The sequence below is a fragment of the Urtica dioica genome, chromosome 7, assembly GCF_054948205.1.
Source record: "Urtica dioica subsp. dioica isolate 48M chromosome 7, U.dioica_male_clone48M_v1_H2, whole genome shotgun sequence".
NCBI lineage: Eukaryota > Viridiplantae > Streptophyta > Magnoliopsida > Rosales > Urticaceae > Urtica > Urtica dioica.
This window is the reverse complement of record NC_142762.1, coordinates 42,780,960-42,803,572: the sequence shown is the minus strand read 5'-3', so window position 1 is coordinate 42,803,572 and position 22,613 is coordinate 42,780,960. Positions and strand designations below refer to the sequence as shown.

General features: G+C 38.0%; 3 protein-coding genes across 3 annotated transcripts; 2 read left to right on the top strand and 1 right to left on the bottom strand.

Annotated features, from left to right (window-relative positions):
• Positions 1 to 6,783: 6,783 nt before the first annotated feature.
• LOC149391805 (RWP-RK domain protein) lies at positions 6,784 to 8,141 on the bottom strand. Its single transcript, XM_089620058.1, has 5 exons — positions 7,850 to 8,141; positions 7,650 to 7,755; positions 7,293 to 7,566; positions 7,035 to 7,184; positions 6,784 to 6,927 (listed from the first exon to the last, which is right to left on the bottom strand). Exons 1-5 carry the CDS (start codon positions 8,139 to 8,141, stop codon positions 6,784 to 6,786), a joined length of 966 nt encoding a protein of 321 aa, XP_089476184.1.
• A 1,563-nt stretch (positions 8,142 to 9,704) lies between these two features.
• On the top strand, positions 9,705 to 13,481 carry LOC149391804 (Nitrilase/cyanide hydratase and apolipoprotein N-acyltransferase family protein). The gene is made up of 10 exons (XM_089620169.1): positions 9,705 to 10,023; positions 10,106 to 10,222; positions 10,479 to 10,703; positions 10,777 to 10,870; positions 10,967 to 11,041; positions 11,147 to 11,225; positions 12,235 to 12,250; positions 12,416 to 12,496; positions 13,010 to 13,092; positions 13,210 to 13,481. The coding sequence occupies exons 1-10, from the start codon at positions 9,805 to 9,807 to the stop codon at positions 13,289 to 13,291; spliced, it is 1,071 nt and encodes a 356-aa protein (XP_089476295.1). The 5' UTR covers positions 9,705 to 9,804; the 3' UTR covers positions 13,292 to 13,481.
• A 6,833-nt stretch (positions 13,482 to 20,314) lies between these two features.
• LOC149391803 (protein BIG GRAIN 1-like B) lies at positions 20,315 to 22,341 on the top strand. Its single transcript, XM_089618668.1, has one exon. It carries the CDS (start codon positions 20,809 to 20,811, stop codon positions 22,117 to 22,119), a length of 1,311 nt encoding a protein of 436 aa, XP_089474794.1. The 5' UTR covers positions 20,315 to 20,808; the 3' UTR covers positions 22,120 to 22,341.
• The last annotated feature ends 272 nt before the right edge of the window (positions 22,342 to 22,613 follow it).

The following is a 22,613-nucleotide window of genomic DNA, read 5'->3' as shown; positions in this document are numbered from 1 at the left end:
TTGGTTTTTGAGAAGATTGCGAGAAGCTATCGGTGAAGACGTACCTAATTTGGCGTTCATATCCGATCGCCACGTTAGCATCATACATGGTGTCGAGGTTGTGTTTCCTGGTATCCCTCACGGAGCATGTTACCATCATTTACAACTGAATGTCCAACACAAGTTCAAGACATATCATTGTCGCTTTGAACTTTACGATGCGGCTTACGCCTTCAGTAAAACAACATTCGAAGCTAATTTTAGACAGTTGAGACGTAAGGATGTCGAGATGGCAAAGTATCTCGAAGAAGTTGGTGTCGATCGGTGGGCCAGAGCTTTCTTTCCTGGAAAACGGTAAGAGTCTAGAACTTCTTTTGTACTGAATTTTTTATGTCGTTGATTATATAAATCAAGTATGTTTTATATAGGTACGACCTAATGACGAGCAACAACGCAGAAAGCTTCAACAACAAAACAAGGAATGCGAGGACGTTTCCCATTACGACGTTGCTCGAGTTTATTCGATTCACACTCCAAACTTGGTTTTTTGAACGAGAAGAGATAGCGAACAAGTTGAACACAAAATTGACACCAACGTGGCAAAATGATCTCGCACAGCTAAATAATAAGGCACAGTTTGTCAATGCGTACGGACTTAGTCTATATGAATGTCATGTCAAAGACGTAAGAGGTGATTTCGATGTAGACCTTATGGCGAAGAGATGCACTTGCGGACTACCACAACAATTGAATATCCCGTGCGAGCATTCTATCGCAGCAGCCCAACATCGAAGCGTGGACGTGTACTCGTTATGCAGTGACTTTTATTTGAAGGAGACGTGGATTGAGATGTACAAGGAAGTCATATATCCGGTTGGCAATGAAGATCAATGGGATGTCCCGGATGAGATAAAAAACATGAAAGTTTCGGAACCCGTTGAAAAGAAGCAAGCCGGTCGACCGAAGAAAAGTAAACAAGGAAGAAGAAGAATTAATCGATACCCATCTCAAGGCGAAAAGATTGTCGTCCAGCGAAAATGCGGGAAATGTGGTGGTAGGGGACATAACAAAAAAACATGCACTTGGAGGGATTAAAACTTTAGACTTTGTGTTATTTTTATTTTTAAGTTTAAAACTTTAACGTTTATTTGAGTGACCGTTTACTCTGTGTCATGTCAAAGACGTTTACTTTAACTTTAGACTTTTATTTAATGGAGTGTCATCCGTCTCATGGACCTTTTCGCAATTCAACTCTGTGAGAACGACGAAGATCTCATCTCGCTTTTGTCCCAAGACTCGTTTTCGTCCACAAATGTCTCGAGTTCTAAACCCTTTGTGAATGTGTGAATTTTTTATGTTTTTTTTTTGTGAATCTCTTTCATTGAATTACATGTTTATAAGGTACAATAAAAAACATATTCAATCAATAGTCAACAAATCATCTCGATAATATGTTTATAAGGTACTATTACATATAAAACCAAAAACATAAAAAATAAACATCCAAAAATACAAAATCACGGGATAAGGTGGTTGTAGAATAAGTCCACGCACCATTTCTTCCTGAACGTTCTCATATTGACACTTTGAAGAGTGTCAAATGATTCGTTCAGTACTAGGTGCTCGACATACTTCAGTGCGAACATCCCGCAATCACCGCTACAACACAAGAATAAGTAAAAGAAATTGTCAAAAAAAGTTGAAACATAACTTGAAAAAAAAAGTTCAATTAACTAATTGTTTAAAAACATAAATTGTCAATATAAACATAATTGTTTAAAACTTGTCAATAAAAACATAATTGTAAAAAAAAAGTTCAATAAACTTGTCAAAAAACTTGTAAAAAAAAAACCAAACTTCTAAAATAACTTGTCAATAAAAACATAATTGTTTAAAACTTGTCAAAAAAAAGTTCAATTAACTAGTAAAAAAAACTTTTTTAAACGAACTTGTAAAAATAAACAAACTTGTAAAATAACTTGTCAATAAAAAGATAATTGTTTAAAAGTTGTCAAAAAAAGTTCAATTAAGTAGTCAAATTTTTTTTTTTAAAAGAATATGTTTACCTGTATGCACATTGTGGGACCTTGTCATCGACGATCCACGTCAGGTTAGTGAACTTAATTTCACCATGCTCAGTCTCCCGGTAAGAGTGGGGATGGTTCTTGAAGAAACAACCTATGGCCACAATCCTAGCAAATGCTCGACTCCAAGTCTGAATAATAAACATTTTAACAATGTTAAGTAACCCTTATAATTTAATTAATTGTTGCTCTAAGGTAATAATTGTGAATAACATAACATTTTACGTACCTCCATCAGCTCAGTGAAGTCCTTTTGATGGTTCGACGACTGCATGAGATCCTTTTGGCAGTCGAGGACGGTAATTGTCCAGGCCTCGATGTCGATCCGAAATGTGAACCAATGAATGTTCTGGAAGTTCACGACGAACAGGATCTTGCGAGCACCATCCCAAGGCAAAATATCGGTGTCCCTATACCCAGTCATCGGGCTAATAGTTGCCCTCATGTCCCAGTCCACGGGTTCGGGCTCTGCTCCCAGCTCGATGGCCTTGTTGATGTTCGCTTCTTCCGTTCTGAATCGGCCGTACACGTGCTGGATCCACCGACAATCCATGATTCGGACGTCTTGCCGATATCCGTCAAGAGCTCGTTGGCGAGCCCGAACCATGTGAATCATAGCATCAATATGCTGAGACATTAGAAACATATAGCGTTATTTTAAATTGATAGGGAAAGTGAAATTATATAATAACGTACCGAATCATGTAGCCATCTGGTTTCTGTCAATATCGTGTCTCCGTCGCACGTCTTCAGTCGAACAGACTCCATGAACTTGCCGTCCCACTTTTTTATCCGCACCCACTTAACGAAATTATCAAACTCTTTTTGCTTCGCGTCTTTCAACGGCTTGAACTTGGGGATCGGCTTTTCCAAATACTTGGGCCTCGTCGGATCAGTGAATTCGGCCCAACGCGACGTCTTCTGTCGCACTTGCTGATCTGGACGTGACGGAGTAAGCTGTGCCTTCTGTCTTTTCCTTAGAGGAGTTGTGAGCGGGCGTAGCTTATCCGAAATGTCTTCTCTACGAGGACTCGACGAAGACGTCGACAACCTGGGAGAAGTCACCGGCCTGATCTCCGATCGCTTCGACGACTCGCGATGCGTTGAAGACGGCTTCTTCGACTTCTTCGATGACTCGCGATGCGTAGAAGACGGCTCTGACTTCTTCGATGAGTCGCGATGCGTAGAAGACGGCTCTGCCTCATGCGATGGAGACGCCGGCTTTTGACTAGCCGCCGGAGGAGGAGGAGGAGGAGGGGTCTGGCGTTTACGACCATCAGCTTGGGTCGTGGGAATTTCACCCCCAGGCAAGCCCGTTGCGTCCTCGAACAAAATGTTCAGCCTCTTCCACATAGAAAGCTGAAAGTCAAAGTAATAAAATATGTCACAAAATTTAAACTTGTCACAAAAATTTAAACTTAACTCTAAAACGTTAAAATAAAATTTAAACTCAACTCTAAATTTTAAACTTAACTCTAAAACGTTAAATTATATTTAAACTTAACTCTAAAACGTTAAATTATATTTAAACTTAACTCTAAAACGTTAAATTAAATTTAAACTCAACTTTAAAACGTTAAATTAAATTTAAACTCTACTTTAAAACGTTAAATTATATTTAAACTTAACTCTAAAACGTTAAATTAAATTTAAACTCAACTTTAAAACGTTAAATTAAATTTAAACTCTACTTTAAAACGTTAAATTATATTTAAACTTAACTCTAAAACGTTAAATTAAATTTAAACTCAACTTTAAAACGTTAAATTAAATTTAAACTCAACTCTAAAACGTTAAATTGATTTAAACTTGTCACAAAATCTAACCTGTCTAACACTCATGCGCTCAACTCTACGGCCGGTCGTGCAAAGAGAACGTAAGACTATCCCTTGTGACTGAATCATTCGTTTTTGGGATGCTAGCAGTTGTTCTTGAGATGCTCGCAGTTGTTCTTGGGAAGCTCGCATTTCTTCTCACATTCCCGTGTTATGACAAAGGCCTCGGGAATGTCGGCGCGAGAGGTCGCTGTGGGCCTCGATCCCATTGCGGGAGTGGTCGGACTAGCAAGACGAACACGTGGAGTGTCTGACACGTGTTCGTCGTCGGAGTCTCCGACGATGGCATCTTCTGCAACAGTCGCGACTCGATCTATTTCTTCTTCGATGTCTCGCGGCTCCGTCGCATCTTCTCCCTCGACGTCTATGGGATACAGACATTTGCTCGTCTGTGTCTCGAGGAGAGTGAACATTTCTTTCTCTGGTGCCCTTGGTCTCAGCATTTGAAGAACACCCACCTACAATACATTAATAAACGTTACCAATATTCCAAAATAATGTAAAATACATTAATAAACGATAAATAATAAAAAGTTACCGTTTTTTTATTCAAGACCGCCTCGATGTCTTTGCCCATTATGAGCACATTACTAGACCACGAGTGCATCCGGGGCACACGAATCCCCTGGTTCGACCCGAACCTCATCCCGATCTCTGGGATAGCCTCGTACGCCCAGTAATGAAGGGTATGGAGATTACCCGTCAATGTGTACTTGGCCTCTTTCTGTGCCACATCCGGCTTGTCCTTCAACTTCTTTTGCAACGTCTCGTGATAACGCCGTAGGTTCACCGACAGGCTGGAATACGTCTCTGCCCAACTCAAATTTCCCCAAGGCATCTTGAAGAAGAAGGGGAGGTCTTGAACGATGTATAGAAATTTCTGCCACCTTTCTTCGATGGCTTTGTTGGCCGGCTGCCCCAGAAGATACCCATAGACGAATACGAGCAGCCCGAGCTTGAACGCAGCGTCAGGGCTTCGACATATGGTGAACGCGTTGATCAACGCGCTCAACTTGCTTCCGGCAACGCCGTTCAAGTGATCCGTGATCAATCCATCGTTCTTTCGCTCGTCTTGTTCGGCTTTGGTCGGACCGTCTTCATAAGTCATCCCCGAGACGAGTGCGTACTCGAGGCGTCCAAATCGTACTCGTTTGCCTCCGATACCAAAATGTATCTCCCCCCGTACCGTCGCCTCGATCTTCTTCTGAAGGAGAGTATGTACGAGCACCGGTGAGAAACCAAGCTCGCTCTCCGTAAAAAATTGCTCGAACGGAGTCCCGAGGATTCGTTCTTTTATCCCGAGCTCATCGAATCTACTCCGTACAAGCTTCAAGATCCCCGTCCCACCGTACGTGATACGCCCCGGGAATGAGACGTTGTATATGTAGTTTAAATTGTCCTAAAAAAACAACAAAATTAAATCAGAATCACAATTCAATTTCCCGAGACCGCGCGCCGCGCATACGGGGATCTCTTTCATTTTTAAAAAAATCATCGTATAGCATCGTACAACATCGTATATCATCATAAAACAAGAAATTAAATTTTTTAAAGAAATCATCGTATAGCATCGTACAGCATCGTATATCATCGTAAAACAAGAAATTAAATTTTTTAAAAATATCATCGTATAGCATCGTACAACATCGTATATCATCGTAAAACAAGAAATTAAATTTTTTAAAGAAATCATCGTATAGCATCGTACAGCATCGTATGTCATCGTAAAACAAGAAATTAAAGTTTTTTAAAAAATCATCGTATAGCATCGTACCGCATCGTACGACATCGTACAGAGTCGTACGACAATTTTTTAGAAAACATAAACCCATCGTACACCATCGTATCGCATCGTAGAGCTCTATGAATTTCATCGTACGACATCGTACAGCATCGTACGACATCGTACGATGCATCAATCTCATCGTACACTGGCCCTAATTTCAAACCCTAACAATCTAAATCCGACCCAAATCACCTCAAATCAACTCAAATCATGTAATAACTAAGTCCTAAACCCTATTCTAACTATTTTCAACGAAGTTTAACAAGAAATTTCATGAAAACTTACCTTTTTACTTGGTTTTGAAGCTCGGGATTTCTGTCCGTCACCGCCACCGGATCTCGACGCATTTCCACCGTCCGCCATCGTTCTCTATCGTACCGACTCGTATGCCCTCGTACACGATCGTATGCCGTCGTATGCCCTCGTACACGATCGTAGAGTTTTTTGTTTTTTTTTTGTTTTTTTTTTGTTTTGAAGTGAGCGAGTGACAGAGAGATTCGAAGAGAATGAGTTCAAATGAGAGAGTATAAGGGTATTTTTGTCCGATTATGGTACCAAAGTCCATTTTGGGATATTTTTCAATATTAGGGTCTAATTTAGATATTTAATGGCTTATTAAGCCCACTTAATGAAATTTCTCATTTAATATATATTCCCGCAAGAGGACGTTGACTTGACTAAACGAAAATAATAATAAATACAAAAAATTATCGTGCAAATAAATAACTCCCAGGTATATATAAAAATTAAAATATTATAAAAAAAAAGGATAGTGCTTATATGAAGCCCGTTAATGATTCGTCAAAGACTTCTGAATTTTTCACAATAGCTGAAATAAAAATTGTTACTCCACCATCCAAAGGTACTTTGATTTTTCATAGTAGCTCAAATAAAAATTGCAAAATCCTACTCACACAAAATCATCTACACACAAAATCATCTACAATACAGATCCTATTTCTAAAAATAATGTTATGTTTTTAGGGTAGAAGTATAACAATATTCAAGTTTCGCCTGAAGTAACTAAAAAAAATATAATAATAATGACTAGTTTTGCCTAGAAAAACAAAATGGTACCAAAAAAAAAAAAAAAAGTATATCACAAAACAAGAAATCCACCGCAGGCGGCGGCGGCTTCTTGTCGGAGCTTATTGATCTTCTCTCGAGCCTCAGCCCTAACCGCAGCATGTCTCGAGCACAAATTCTGCTGCAGCGCCTCGATTTTCTTCTTCACACTATCCACCTATCAACCGCCAAAAAAAAACACACACACACACACATTTCAATTTAACCCTTTTTATTTCGTCTACATGAAAAACAAACTTAAAGTATAAAAAAAAATATAAGAACCTTTCTATAAGGCCATCTAGGGATCCCATCTCGGCGGCAAATCTTTTTCAAAACTGTGGAACAGACTTCCAAGCTCTTTGCTGCGTCGGCCAACGCCAAATGGAAGAACTTGCTCAGCTCCTTCACCGTCAGCGTCGCCGTCCTCTTCCTCTGCGGTACTAGTCCCACATTCACCGCCACAACCACATTAATTATCCCATCAAATTAAATTAAATTAAGTTAATTAAACCCAAGCGCAGGTCCAATTTACCACCCAACCTGTTCTGAAAGCGGAACTCTGACATTATTATTATCATTATTGTTGTTATTCCTCGGCCTCCTATTCCTATTCCCGTTCCCCGGCTGGTCCATCCCTTGTTGTGGTTGTGGCTGCGCCGGAATATTAATATCATTCTGATGATCGCCGGCGCAGAGAGCCTCGTAGAAGAGCGACAAAGGGTCGTTGGAGATATTGATGTAACCCTCTTCGCTTCTCTCCCAGCAGTACTGCCCCAGAATCTGCTTCACATCCCCTGTGCTCTTCTCGCTGAAACTGATTTTCCATTCGGGTTTATCAATCGACGCGAATTCAAAAATATGGAAACGAAATAGTTTATTAATTAATTAATTAATTACTCGAGAGTTTCGAACTGAGTGTCCGAGGCGATCTTCTTCTCCAATATCGCGTGGCTTATCACTCCCAATCCTCCGTGGATTTCCAGTTTCATGTGATGGTTGTATCCTTTGTAAAAAAAAAAACCATTGAGAAATAGATTATAATTAGCGAGGGAATTTTTAGGTAATGAGACGTATATTTATATATTTATGTCTCTCACCATAGTGAACATGAATGATTGTCCTGAGAACTTGACAGTAGTTGCAATTGAAAGTAGGAGCGTGCCAGGCTTGAATCGTGGTCTGATCTCCGACCAAGCCGTCGCCGTTCTCCGCCGGAAAAGACGAGGGACCGGCCTCGCCGAGCGAATTCCAGACCGACCGGAAGTCGCCGGACAAGTCCAAGTCGCCCAGTGCCGGCGGAAACTCCGGCGGCGCAGGCGCTGGGGCGGTGAAGAGGTCGTCGAGGGACGGGACGGGGTTGGTGCCGAAGAAAGCCTCGTGGTCGCCCATTGCCTTGGGTTCTAAGTTATTGTGCCCTACGGCGACGGCGCGTGGAGATTAAGCGCCGCCGCAGAGGGATATGAATGGAGTGTAGTTTGATTGCAGAAGAACGAATTTTGGGAAGTTGATCGGTGGTTTAGGAAGTTTTTTTTTGTTGTTGTTATTGTTGTTCTGAATAAGGAAATGACGATATATATATATGTTTGGGCGCGAGAGACAGTTAATTACCGTTGGGCAGGACAAAGCGACGGTTGATTTTTTTTTTTTTTTTTTTTTTTTTTAATTGTGATCGTTGTAATTCGAACTGTTGGTAGAACTCTTCTACTTCTGAAATAGGAGAAGGAACAAAAAAAAAATTATAAAGGGAAAATGGAGGGTAAAAAAAAAAACGAAATTACCAACCTTTGAAATCTCTAAAAAATTCATCGACCGTTCGAGGGTTGTACGTACCACCACCTTCCATGTCACTCCCAGATTGGACAAATGTTTGAGCTCTCTCATAGAGATAAGAAAGTGTTGTAGAAATAAATTTAATGGTCGCGGATTTGTTACAGAGGAAATTGGATAAATTACCCGAATTTGACTGAAGAAATTATTTAGCATAGCGACTTTAAAATTAACCAATTTTATTTTTACCGATTGACCAAACTTATTTCACAATTATTGTTCGTCTACTCTTAATTGGATTTGAGCTTTTCTATTATATTTTAATTTAGGATAAAAATTACATAAATACCTCGTGAAGATGCTATATTATTCTTCAAACAATTTCTAGGCTATTACTCTAGGCTCTACGTCTAAGCTTATTCTCGGCTTTGGACTTAAAATTATCTATCCAATAATCTAAAATCTATAATCAGATGCAAAGATTGGTCCGTATTTTAAAGATACACTATTATCTTTCATCGATTTTGAGTCTTTTAATTTTATTTTATTTTATTTTATGTATTTAGTTAATTATTTATATCTTTTAGGAGATATATTGTTATATAATTACGTGGATATCAATTTGGGTATTGTTAATTTGATGTCTATTTCTTGTTACGTGGATGTAACATTGATTTTTGGTGACACTGTAAATTAGATTTGATCACTGATTTTTGGACCAAAATATGAATTTAAAAAATACAATTTTATTGGTCCGGTCCGATATTATTTGTATTTATAAATGATCCGGTCTGATATTATTTATATTTATAAATGATCCGGTCCGATTTGTATTCAAATTAAAAATGGTCTTCAACAGTTTAAATGGTCTGAAACAGTCTAAATTAAATTGGATCATTTTTATCGATTTGGTCGGTTCCGATTTTTTTCTTTCCTATTTAGTCTAATTTGATTTAATTTTTTTAAACCGTTTTAGATTGATTTGATCTTCTTCTTTTTAACTAATTTTAGAAATAATAGTAAGCTTTACCTCAATTATTGGACAAAAAGTATTAAAATGAAGTAAATGTTTAATAATAATATACAATAGAGTTACCACAATTTCGAAGTACAAGCACATGAGATGTGAGTAGGGAAAAGTGAATTAAAAACCCTCGACCTCCACCATTAGTAAACCAGAATATCTTGAAAGTCAGCTCATCACAAACGGAGTCAAGCCTGGAAAGTAAAAAAATAAAATAAAATAAAGATAGAAAGAAAATTGGGTGAAAAGAAAGTGAGTGAAATGAGAGCAGCGATATCATCGGCGCTAAGCTCCAAGAATCTCACCCTCTCTCGCAGCTCACCTTCGACGATCCTCACACCCTTCTCGATCACCCATCGCATTCGAATCCCGAACTTGCCCCAAAAACCTCGCTCTCTCACAGCCATGGCTTCCTCGTACACCCCCGAACTCGCCCGGGTCCCACCGGCTCTTCCCTCGCCCGCCCCTCCCATCACCCAGGCAACTTCTCATTCCTTCCCATCGTCTCCTCTCATCGTTGAGTCACTGAGCGTGTTTCTGGTTTTCTTTTTTCTTTTTTCAGTTCAAGATCGGGCTTTGTCAGCTTTCGGTGACTCCGGACAAGGCGAGGAATATCCAACACGCTCGCAAGGCCATCAACGAAGCTGCTTCTTCTGGCGCCAAGCTCGTTCTTCTTCCCGTCAGTTTTACTCTTCTTTTTTTTTTAGGGATTCTTGTTATGTGTGTCTCTGATAGCGAATTGACTAGAGTGATTGGTTGATTAGTTGTTTGACAGGGTTTGATATATGTGTGATAGGAAGTATTGGGGATTCTTTTTGTGTATGTCTCTTATTACAATCTGATGAGCGAATTGACTAGAGTGATTGGTGTATTAGTTGTTTGGCATTAGGGGAACGAACTGTCAAGGAATTAGGGTTTAAGTATTTGTGTGACAGGAAATTTGGAACAGTCCTTATTCGAACGATTGCTTTCCCGTTTACGCGGAAGATATCGAGGCCGGAGGCGACGCGTCTCCCTCGACGGCCATGCTCTCCGAAGCTGCTCGTCATTTTGGAATCACCATTGTTGGTGGGTCTATTCCTGAGCGATGTGGGGATCGGATATACAATGCTTGCTGTGTCTTTGGTGCTGATGGGGAGCTCAAAGCTAAGCACAGGAAGGTAAATTTAGATTTATCCTTTTTTTTTTTCCCTGAGTGATCATTGGATTCATAATCGGATTGATTTCACATAGATACATCTTTTTGACATTGACATCCCGGGGAAGATTACGTTTATAGAATCGAAGACTCTGACCGCCGGTCACAGTCCCACGATAGTTGACACAGGTTCATCAGACCATCTTGCTCTCCATTACTAGAAAAAATAAAAGCAGTGCGATTTTCTTTTGAGCTAACTGATCGGAAAGTGAGTTTTGAGAGCAGATGTTGGGAGGATCGGCATTGGTATCTGCTACGACCTTCGGTTTCAGGAATTGGCGATGCTTTACGCCTCAAGAGGTGCGATTTTTTGAAATATTTATTATTACTCTACATCGATTGCTTTGGTTATCTAAAACAGCTCGTTAATGATTTTTGACAACGTGAAATTTTTTTTGGGATCAGGTGCTCACTTGCTGTGCTATCCGGGGGCTTTTAACATGACAACCGGACCATTGCATTGGGAATTACTACAGAGAGCCAGGTCATTCTTATAATTTTTTTTTAATAGAAACATCATTTTCATTTATAATATATAAAACTCTCTGCCAGTAGCCGAGAACAGTGAACCGGTTGCGAATTAGGTCCGAGACAGAAAATTCTTTAAAAAAATCAACTGGCATGAAGCCAAATTGGCATAGAGTAGTTTAAAGAATATATGGTTGTGCTGACCATTCCTCTTCTTCGATGAAGCACTTATTCGATTTTGGCTACTATTGACCATTTCCGACATCTTCTTATAGAGGAGGGTGTTGAAATTATTTTTTGTGATGGAAGAGTCTGTTTACAACAACCGAGAGTTTGGAAGAGGGGTCTGTTGACCATTTTGATCGAGTGTTATTAGAAGAAATATCAAAAGTATATAGAAAATGAGAATTGACTACAGGGAAAGCAGTAACTTTTCTGATAACGAATTCCATCACCAACTTTCCTCATGAAAGACACAGAAAGGAGAGTATTTAGTTTTAGAATATCGATATATATATATATATATATATATATATGTTTAGAACTTCGAGTTTACCGAAGGAACAAGTAAGAAAAATATAATTATTTTAGAAAAAAAAGGGTCTTTTAGCTATATAACCATTTGATTTATAGCGTTTTGTATAATAGTTAACTTTTTGAAAATTTTCTGTAAATAGCCACCTCAATTTATTTACGACACTCAAAAAGACAGAAAAGCCCAAAATAGGCGGGAATGTTTTTGGGCATTTTTCTTTTTGAGTGCCGTAAATAAGTTGAGGTGACTATTTACAAAATATTTACAAAAGGTTGGCTATCTAGCAATTCTTAAACTTTTGGTGGCTTATTGGGTATCATGCTCCCTTTTGGAAATTGTTTTGCCACGTGTTTATTTTTTAATCTTACTAAAAGCACATGGAAAAAAGGATAATAATCGTTCTTATAGGGATTTTATGAGATCAAGATGATTTTATCCGTGCTCTTATTTATCATTCTTATTTGATTTTCCCTTTCTCTGTCATGTGCAGGGCTACAGATAATCAGGTGATAATAACCGATATTCTGCTTTTGCATTGTTACTTGCAATTTTTAGGAGGATACTAATACTATCTTTTTCAGAAAATTAGTCACTCCTATAAACTAAAATAAAAAAAAAAGATACATATTTTTGCTTGAGTGACCTAAATAGTTATTGGTTTGAAATGTCAGTTGTATGTAGCGACTTGCTCACCTGCTCGAGATTCTGGAGCTGGTTACGTGGCTTGGGGTCACTCCACCCTCGTTGGCCCTGTAAGTCAGTTATTATGTTAGATTGTTAGGTACTGGATATTGAGGGTATAAGAACAATAAGAGGTAATTATGGAGTAGCATAGAGATTAGAGTGAGGAAAAAATCAGAGAGCACAAACCTCTCAAAAGTCCGAAGTCGCTAATGTATGTCCTTTCGATGATATTGCAATAAATACAAAAATACCTGTCCATATCGTATTTTATTTAAAATCTACTGCTTGATAGGAATTAAATTCTTAATATATTGATAGACAATAAATTATCAAAAGTATATTAGACAGGGTTAAATGATGGTCTGGGTAATTCAAGAGAACCGTTGGTTCTCCTATCCGAGAATCACAGTTTATTTTACAGAACAGAAGCAACTAAAACTGAAAGATTAAGCCTGGGTTTGGTTATCCAACTTGTCCTTATTCCCTCGGGCCGCCTCTTTTTATCACCGTGCTTGTACTCTTTGGAGAGACTATGATGTTATGAACATAACCTTGGGCTGGTTAAACCTTGTCTGTGACAGTTTGGAGAAGTTCTGGCTACTACTGAACATGAAGAAGCTGTGGTCATTGCAGAGATTGATTATTCGATTCTCGAGACTAGAAGGTGATTAGCAAATGTCTTTTAATCAATCAATGGCTGTTCACTGTTTCTGGTGCTTAAACCTCTATGTAATGGCTAACATTTTTTCTTTTTCTTTATTTATAAATTAAAAATTACCAGGACAAACCTGCCTCTGCAGAAGCAACGGCGAGGCGATCTCTACCAGTTGGTTGATGTGCAAAGGCTGAACCAACAAGAATGAGCTTACTTTCAAGAGGCCAAGTTTAAAGGAGAGATTGTGTTAGTATGTTGTGGAAAGCTTTTAAGATAGAATAAATGACACTGTTAACCCTGTACTATGGCGACTGTGTCACTTCGGTCCCTGGACTCTAAAATCTGATTGAATGGTGTTTAAACTTTAATATCTTTTCGTTTTGGTCCTTCCGTCTAAATTTTTCTCAATCCGTCAGTTAAATTTTGCGTGTGCGTGTCACGTGCCTATTAAATTGGGGCAAATTTGTAATCTTACAAAATAAATAAAACAAATTCATAAAATTAAAATAAATATAGAACTCCAATTTACTCGACACTCTCTCTCTCTCTCTCTCTCTTCTTCATCTGATTTGGGTTTGCCGCCTCATAATCTCCGCCGATGAGTCATCGGCCGCCTCGGTCTCGCCCTGTGCGGCGGAACCGTCTTCGCCGCCGCCCATCCTCCCACGACCGCTTCACCATCCTCAGCCCCAGCGCGTGCTTCACACGGCTCATTTTGGCACTTACCTATAGTTCATGAGGAAGTTGTTCAATCTTCTCTACTTGGATTTGGGTTTACTATTTCATTTCATGTCTCGTTGCGGTGTTATTCATGAAAAGATAGTTTAAAGTCAACGAGCTCAAACTCCACAGATATTATTGAAAATGAGTAATGGGAGTTTATTATTTTACAGGGTGGGTCCAAAGTGTTTGTGGCTGATTAGACTAGTGTAAACAGTTTGTGTGTGCTAAAGAAACTGGTCTGAATGAATATGTCATGTAAAATGTTACATAATTATGAAACCGACACTGATTCATTCTTATGCGACTAATCATGTAGGAAAATCAGTTCCAAATTCCTATGCTGATGAGGAAGATATAATTGTATACTTTCTTATCTCTAATGAGTCAAAGACAAAAGCCCACAACTTGATAAAAAAAGAAGACTCAATAAATGAGCACAACAACCCCATGAGATGAGAACCCAAATGTGTTCACTCATAGCGATGGTACGATATTGAATTTCAGGGCATGAATGAGGAGTGTTTGAGTTGAAGTATATGTCCAGTGACATTGTATTTTGGGCTGATCAACGTTTTCAAGTAGGCCATGAACGTTTTTTTGGGGGTCTCTTGAAGTTTCCAACGGATAGGGCACGAGCCAAAATGAGTCACTGAGAGAGACGTTGGAACTAGGGCAAAGCAAAAAACCCAGGCATGGCATGCCATGCACGTGATGAAAGAGACTTCCACGAACGCACGTGCGACACGCTGAGCACGCGTCACAGCTCAGGGGACTCTGATTCTGACGGGTATATATGAAAAACTGAACCCAAAGCCTGTGCCACGTGTCCGCTTGCATGAAAAATTACGACAATCTATCATGCGCTTCTGAGATCAACGACGACAAACAGTCACATTTGCACTTTCCCACTCCTTATCAATATTTTAAAGAGTGACGCACAACATTTGAAATAACTGTGATATTTATAGAGTACGATCACAACAAAAGGTAAATTTAAATAATATAGTAATATTCAATTTACGATAAAGCACGTAAATGTGAATCGTTACTTTAGAGATAACCGTATCGGTGGTTATTATATTATAAAATTGAATACAGAAGAGTTTTCTTATTATATTACTTTTTTGGGAAATATAAAAATTAAAGTCGTTTTCCAGTATTATTATACTTATTTTCAATATTAACCCCTCCAAAAAAAATATTATTCATCAAGTCTTCCCAAAATAGAAGTTATAATCCCCTCATACCTAATTATTTCCCTATCAATTTTCATTCCCTTCCCACCGAACACGGTGCAAAACTATATAACCGTGCTGAGAAGCTAATAAGCATGTACGCCCATGCATGTTCACGTGGGCACGCCGGGGATTGTGGGACCCACCCACCCGGAAGAATCAATTAATGCCTTTCATCGGAGGTCTCATTTCTCATCACCTCTTTTTATTTTCCTGGTCAAGACAAGAGACTCTCTGTTCCCCTTTTGTGGGACCCACATCCACCACTACTACGACGTCGTCCTTGAATTGCTTTTTGTTTATTGAATTCAGTAGCTCACATATTGTACCTTGGAATTTCAAAAAGGACTTATTATTAATCAGAAGCTCTTTTCTTTCTACGAGTTTAGTCAATAATAAGGAATTGTTGGCTTGGCTGGCACTTCATTAAATCGTAGAGTCGTTGTTAAGACTTGTAGATGAAGAAAACAACTCTTCAACCTACTCTATTGATATTAAATTACACCAGAAAAACTAACTATTCTAAGGGAAAAAAATACAGTATAGTATAACTGGGATATGTATTTATTATGTCTCGTTAACAGTATTAAGGAAAAGTCATGTCAAAATTTAAAATCCATTTTACATTTTATTTATTGAAGAAAATGGACTCAATTTTTTTAAAACTAAACAAAAGTCTAATCGGTAGTCTAAATAAGACAAGAAGTTCTTAATTTATTATATGATCAACACCTATCTAATCACACAAAAAATATATATATATATATAGTATTCGATTTTTTTTTATTTTTTTTATTTTTTATAGAGGCGACCAACGTAAATACTTGAGTGTTTAAGCATTCGCTGTTTTTTTTTTCTTTAATCAGTATTATCAGCAATACATATCATAAATTGAAGTTTTGCGATTACGTGTTTCAAGATAAGAAATTTAGTAAAATGTGCACAAGTTATACAACTAACTTAACCTAACTATAACACGTTAACTGCGATTGTCCTAGATTCACGCCCAAGTTTGAAATCTTCATATTCATAAATTATGAATGCTCTTAAACAAAATGTCGCCAAAGCGTAATCAACTTGATTAAATGAGGACGTGCACTGAAAATGAAAAAAAAAAACAATAAAATAATAATATATGGAAACAGAGGAGAAAATTGTACAACCCCATAAGCGCACGTGTCAGAGGGAGTGGGTGAGCAGTGAAACAAGACAAATAGTGAGTATTTTAGTTAATGGTTCACGTGCCACTCCACACTCTCCTCTCACGTGGGTCCCACGCTGATCTGACCGTTCATTCTCAACATCTTATCATAATTTTATTCAACTAATTAATCCCACCACCAACGAGCTCAGCTAAGTCCTTTCTTTATTATTTCTTCTCAGGACTCGGAAAAAAAAAACTACTATGATGATGTCATGTAAATTTTGATAATCAAAATACTGTGTTATAAAAAATTGAATTTCATCGTTTACTATCGTTTTGTTACGTATAAATAATATAGCTGGTAAGGCATTCAAATTATATCCAACTAGTCATCTTTAATAATTCTTTTTTTTTTTTAATATTTGCAGCTGAGAGAGATGTGGTCCAGTGAGCTGCTATTGACTTTGAAAATATAATACCATCTGATTTTCTTTTAAGATATCGAACAAGTAATGAGTGTTATTTTATTACCGAAGGATGAAAAATAGTAACTTTTATGTATATTGATCAGAAACCACGTACGGCTCATAATAATGAACATCTTTCCATTCATGAAACAACCACTACTTGTACCATAGCGAGACTCATAAATAACTACCGGCATTATTGGGGATGTGTCCGTGTACGTAATTTGATTTTTTTTTTTACTACAAAAAACTACGTAAGCACTTCCAAAAATTGTAAAAAAATATGCAAGTAAATCCTTCCATTTTTATGTACTGCATGGCCTTACTCGATCAGTTGAGATCTCGGATAATTATAGTAGGGGTAAACTATTGCATGAAAAAAAAAGATATATATTTACGTAGAATAATTCAAAATAGATCATTCCATTGCCTATCCCGGAATAATAATAAATCAGGTGAAAACGAGTGAAATATGATATATTTATTGCCGATATCAACCGGGACTCCTTGAAGGTTTACACGCAAGGCCAAGAATTAAAAGCTACGTGGGTCACTATACAAGGAAAGTGCACCGATTCCTCCAATAGGACCAATACACAATAACACACTATCAAATGCTTTGTTTCCATGCAAGACCACAAACCCTAGACACTGGTCCCACCAAATAGTAAGCCGACCCATCCCATCAGATTTTCGGAGGAAGTACACATAGGATCATAATCATTCTCAAACCCTATATTAAATTTTAACCCAATGGTAAATTTTTTTGTTTTATTATTATTATTAAATCATCAATTGACCTTTCTGCGTCACACTCTTTAACTTTACCACTAAATGGGGGTTGCATAAAGAGTTAATGGGGGTTGAAAGAATCATAGCGAGTGTCTAGGGATGGCCATATATGTATGTATGTAAGCATTAGAGAACCAATGCTTGGAAAATCATGTGATGTTGGCAAGGTTTTTGGAGGCAAAGGAGTGAGTAATGTATATTTTTTTTTTTTGGTGGGGTTTGTTATTTGGATATATGATTTATTGATTGTAAGAGTCATTCCAAAAGGGCAATCCTTTTCAGCATAGTTAATAATGCTGTTTGTTTTGCATCAACTAGGGCACAGTAGTTATGAGTACACTGCCAATTTATATGGTGCCATGAATGTGCATATGTAATGTGTATAATATATGCATCTATACATAGGGTTTCATGGAATTGGCTATAATAAGTTCTCAGAACAGTGTTCAGATTGGTTTTGGTTCAGTTACTTTCAGTGGCGGTGTGTGGGGCTATTTTAGATAGCTCTCGTGTCGATCCACACACACACACACACACATATATATATATATATATATATATATATATATATTATATAACTTACATTATATTGTATATAAGCTTTTGTTGCTCTATCAAATAGCACATAATGAGTGGATAGAAATGTATAGTAAATGTAAGGTAATTAATCGAATGAGTATGTGTGAAAACAATACTACGTACGAAACGGTACAACTAAATTAGTACTGAATGATAATAAGGATTAATTGTATTTATTATATTGAGGAAGCATGATCATCGCAGCAGGACACAAAAGCATATATCTTGTTGTTTGATTATTTTCTAATAGAATAGCAATTATGTACATATATAGGCTTGTCTGATTGATTTGTAAAGTAACTAAGGTAGTAAGGTACACACAACCATATATCTTGTTGTAAATATAAGGTTCTGCATTGTGATACCGTAATCAATATGCCGCGTCTACTTTTTCCATGAACTTGTAGGTTGTGGTTAATTCATAATTAATGTGACAATTCAAATAAGGAATAAAAAAGGTTAATTAATTATCCTTAAATTTTAAAGGTTGTACGATCACATAATTTTTTTTTATAAACCTAAATATAGTCGATTCCAAGGACGAAGCTAAATCCACTCTAGGGGGCTTTAGCCTCTTAACTTTTTTTAAAAATAATTCCTCCCCATAATTTATTTTAAAAAACAAATACAGCTTATAACTTCAATGATAAATTTAAGAAAAATTACTTAATATTAGAGTTTTTTGTAATAGAAAAAATGATTTTCTTAGCTCCGACCTTGTACGAATTTATATTTAGCCCACTTGAAGGCAAATCATGGCTTCGTTGCTGGTCGATTTGGTGATAAATTAGCCTGTACAATAAGATAGCCTGTACAATAAAATACAAACTCATGGCGGCTAAATATGCAAATTAGCATTTACAATAAAATATTCCAACAGCACTTGAGATAAAGCTAAAGACTATTTTAAGGCGCTCTTGGATATTTTTGAAATTTACCGAAGGTAAAAAAAAAATAGTAGTATTCTGAGTTTCATAATTAGCTAAGAGCTTCTACTTTTCGAATTTGAAAATACCCACGTCACTTTTCACTGTAGTTAATGTCAACCAAACAATTTCCTTATTAAGATTCTATTTCCTCTTCTTTTAAAAAAAAAAAAAAAATTAACTTCCGTATTAGAGTTGCTCTTGAAATATCAATTATACTGGCCAGCTTAGATTTTTTTGTGTCAAACTCATAAACGTTCTCAACTGCGGAAACTACTAGGCTACTTTCCTAAATTTCACCAATTAAACTAACGTAATTTGTTTACGGTATTCATTAGTTATATGATTTATATATAAAGATTAAATGGATACATTCTATATATGGAATAAAACACTTCACATATTGAGCGGTGAAGTGCGTGGTTTGACTCGTGTACGTAATTTATAATTTCTTTCTAGTAAATATTGTTCAGAAGAAAAAAAAAAAAAAAGATATATCTATTTTAGTTGTTGACAGCGTATGTTTTATGCAAGTCAAGTCTCTATTTTTAAATAATATTAATACTAAAAACGCGGTGACCAAAATACACAAATTAAATTTAAGCTATACATATAGCATCATTCTTATATTATATATTTGCTTCTATTGTCGTAGCATTATGATTCAATTCCATTGGATTATAAATCGGTTACGTACTCGCAATACTATATTCAACTGCAATTCGCCAGCGCAGCTCATTAAAGAACGTTGATTAAACCTAAAAACGACGAACATGAAAAAAAAAAAAAAAAAAAAAAAAAACAGTTGCCTTCTTTATTCTTTCAACATTGACCTATCATATATAGAACACAAATTCCATCTTCGTTTGTTGGGGATAGCTAATTTAATTCCCTTTTATTATTAATATTTGTTCGTATTTCGTCGTTTTCTACTAATATTATATAAAATCTGATCTTGAATCTAATCGACGGTTTGGGCCGATGCTAGAGCAGCTACACGGCAAGAATACGACAAAAACATAACGAGCTCAGCTGAACCATAGTAAGTGTGTGACAATTATTACTGAGATCTAGTTATTTACCACAAAGAAATTATTAATGGTTTCAACCAAAGTTGATCAAAATAAATGTAGTAGTAGTGTATATCTACCTCAAATTTCTTCCGCCATCATAGGTCAAATGTATTTATACTACTAAACAACATTAATGCTCTCTAATTAAATTTTGACACTGTCATATTACATATACAAAGAGTGAGACTATTATCGCACATTTAGGGATTTCGATAAATTAGGAGCAAAAAAATATCCGAATCTCATGCCGACATTTGGACCCGCTATTATTGCAGCGCGATCTCTGGTGGTCACGGTCGCACTGGATAGAAACCTTGCGTACGCTTCAGATCAATCAACGGCTTAAATCCTCGATAAAAGGAAGGACAAAGATGCAGGGGTAAACCCGGAAACAAAAATCCACGTGGTTGTTGCCACGTAATCAGATCGACAGACTGTCGTTTTGTAGCGGAATGAAATCGCACGCGCGCGTGTGAAATAGTGGAAACCTTGTATAAAAGGTCCTCTCTCCTCTCTTCGCTTCAACTTCAAGGCGTGCATTTGTGCTCTCATTACTAATCAATTCTCTCTCTCTCTCTCCGAAACCTTCTTTTTATCTTTTTCCTTCGCTCGTTCATTCCCAAAGAACACAAAACAAAAATTATATCTTCTTTCACATTTGTCTCTAGTTCACTAATTTCGTATCACTTTGAGGCCTTGAAAACAGAGAACCGAAAGCAAAATCACAATCTGCTATCTGCAAGGAAACAAACACTTCACTCGTAATCATTTTTCGCAGCGACGAGAATGCAGAGGCACGAGAAAACGCTGCGCAAAGAAGGCAGGTTCGAGAGGTACGAGAAGGAAAGTCCTTCGTTCTCTTCGAGCCTCCTCGAGGAAATCTACCGATCGATCGACGACGACGCACAGAAGACCGGCGACGAATTCAAGTTCTTTAAGGAAACAATGGTGAAGAAGAAACAGAGCAAAAGCTACGGAAACAGAGGATTCGGGAGAAAAGAGGAGGCAGATGAAGAATTAGAAGATGACGAGGAAACATCTAGTTTACGCAGAGCTTGCTTGATCGAGAAATGGATGGACCGGAAAATTGGCGAGAACGCCGTCGCAGCGCAGCGGCGGAGACAGTACCGCCAAAACTCCGAATCCGTGAAGAAATACAACGACGCTAATAACGAAGCTATTTTCTTCAGCTCCACATCGAGCTCCTCCGATTCAAGCTCCGGCGGATTCTCGTCGTCGGACACGGAGTCAATGTTCGGCACCGCCAAGCCTATGCCTCCGGTCCGCACTGCCGTTCCGGAGAAAAAGAAAATCGAACTTCGCGCCGCCGGAAATCGATCCTGCTACAGACCACACGGCGGCGAGTACGACGACGAAACCCTAATTAAGTCCAAATCCCGAGCCTTGAAGATCTACGACAACCTGAAGAAGGTGAAACAGCCGATCTCTCCTGGAGGCAAGCTCGCGAGCTTCTTAAACTCTCTGTTCAAAAACGGCGGCGCGAAGAGCGCCGCCGCCGCAACTACGGCGGCGCCGTCGTTTCGAGAGATTCCGAGCAGCACGACCTGCTCTTCGGCGTCATCGTTCTCCAGATCGTGCCTAAGCAAGAACTCGCCGTCGACGCGCGAGAGGCTCCGGAGCTTCGGCGGTGCGCCTCAGAGATCGGTCCGGTTCTATCCTGTGAGCGTGATTGTCGGCGAAGATTCTCAGCCTTGCGGTCACAAGTCTCTCCGGGATGATCGCCGGAAGATACCGACGAACTGCCGATCTACGGCGGCGAAGGCGGAGGATTCGAGTCTAAGATTCCGGTCTGGAAACGGCTCGGAGACAACGGCGAGGGAGTTTCTGAGGGCGTACAAGCAGAACCAGTTGAAGAACGAGCAAATGATCTTCAGAGATAAATTTGGCGCCAAAGAGGAAGTTGTCAGGCTTAAATCTAACAGAAGTGTCGCCGGAGAAGAGGAAGACGACGATGATGATTCAGCGAGCTGTTCGAGCTCCGATCTCTTCGAGCTCGATCACCTAGCGGTTAGGTATCAAGAAGAACTTCCTGTGTATGAGACCACTCGTGTTCATAGAAATCGCGCCATTTTCTAATTAGTTCTTTTTATTTGCTTAATTAGCAGTATTAAAGCTTGTTTTGATGTAGAAATAAACACATATCTTTGTGTTCTTTTCCTTATTATTTTGATCGAATATGTTTTCGATACAGAGAAATTTGCGCTCTCCCATGCATGTGGATATATTTATATATATATATATATATGTCAAATCGGTAGTTTTTAATATTGCTTATGTTGCTTCTGTACATGATACGAAAGAAGGAAGTTGAATTCATTTATTTTACTTATGTTTATGATCGTATGATGTGATGTGATTGAAATGATATGTTATGATATGATATTGAGTTGAAGGACGTTGAGCATTTGTAAAATGTTTCTACGGTAAAGCTTGTGACGACACCCAACGGTATATCTTTATGTGAAGGAAGTCCAAATCGGTGGGTTTGGTTATGAACTTTATATTTTAATTAATTTATTATTTTGCATTTATTTTATATTTCCTCGTAGTACCGTTAAAGAAATGGTTCT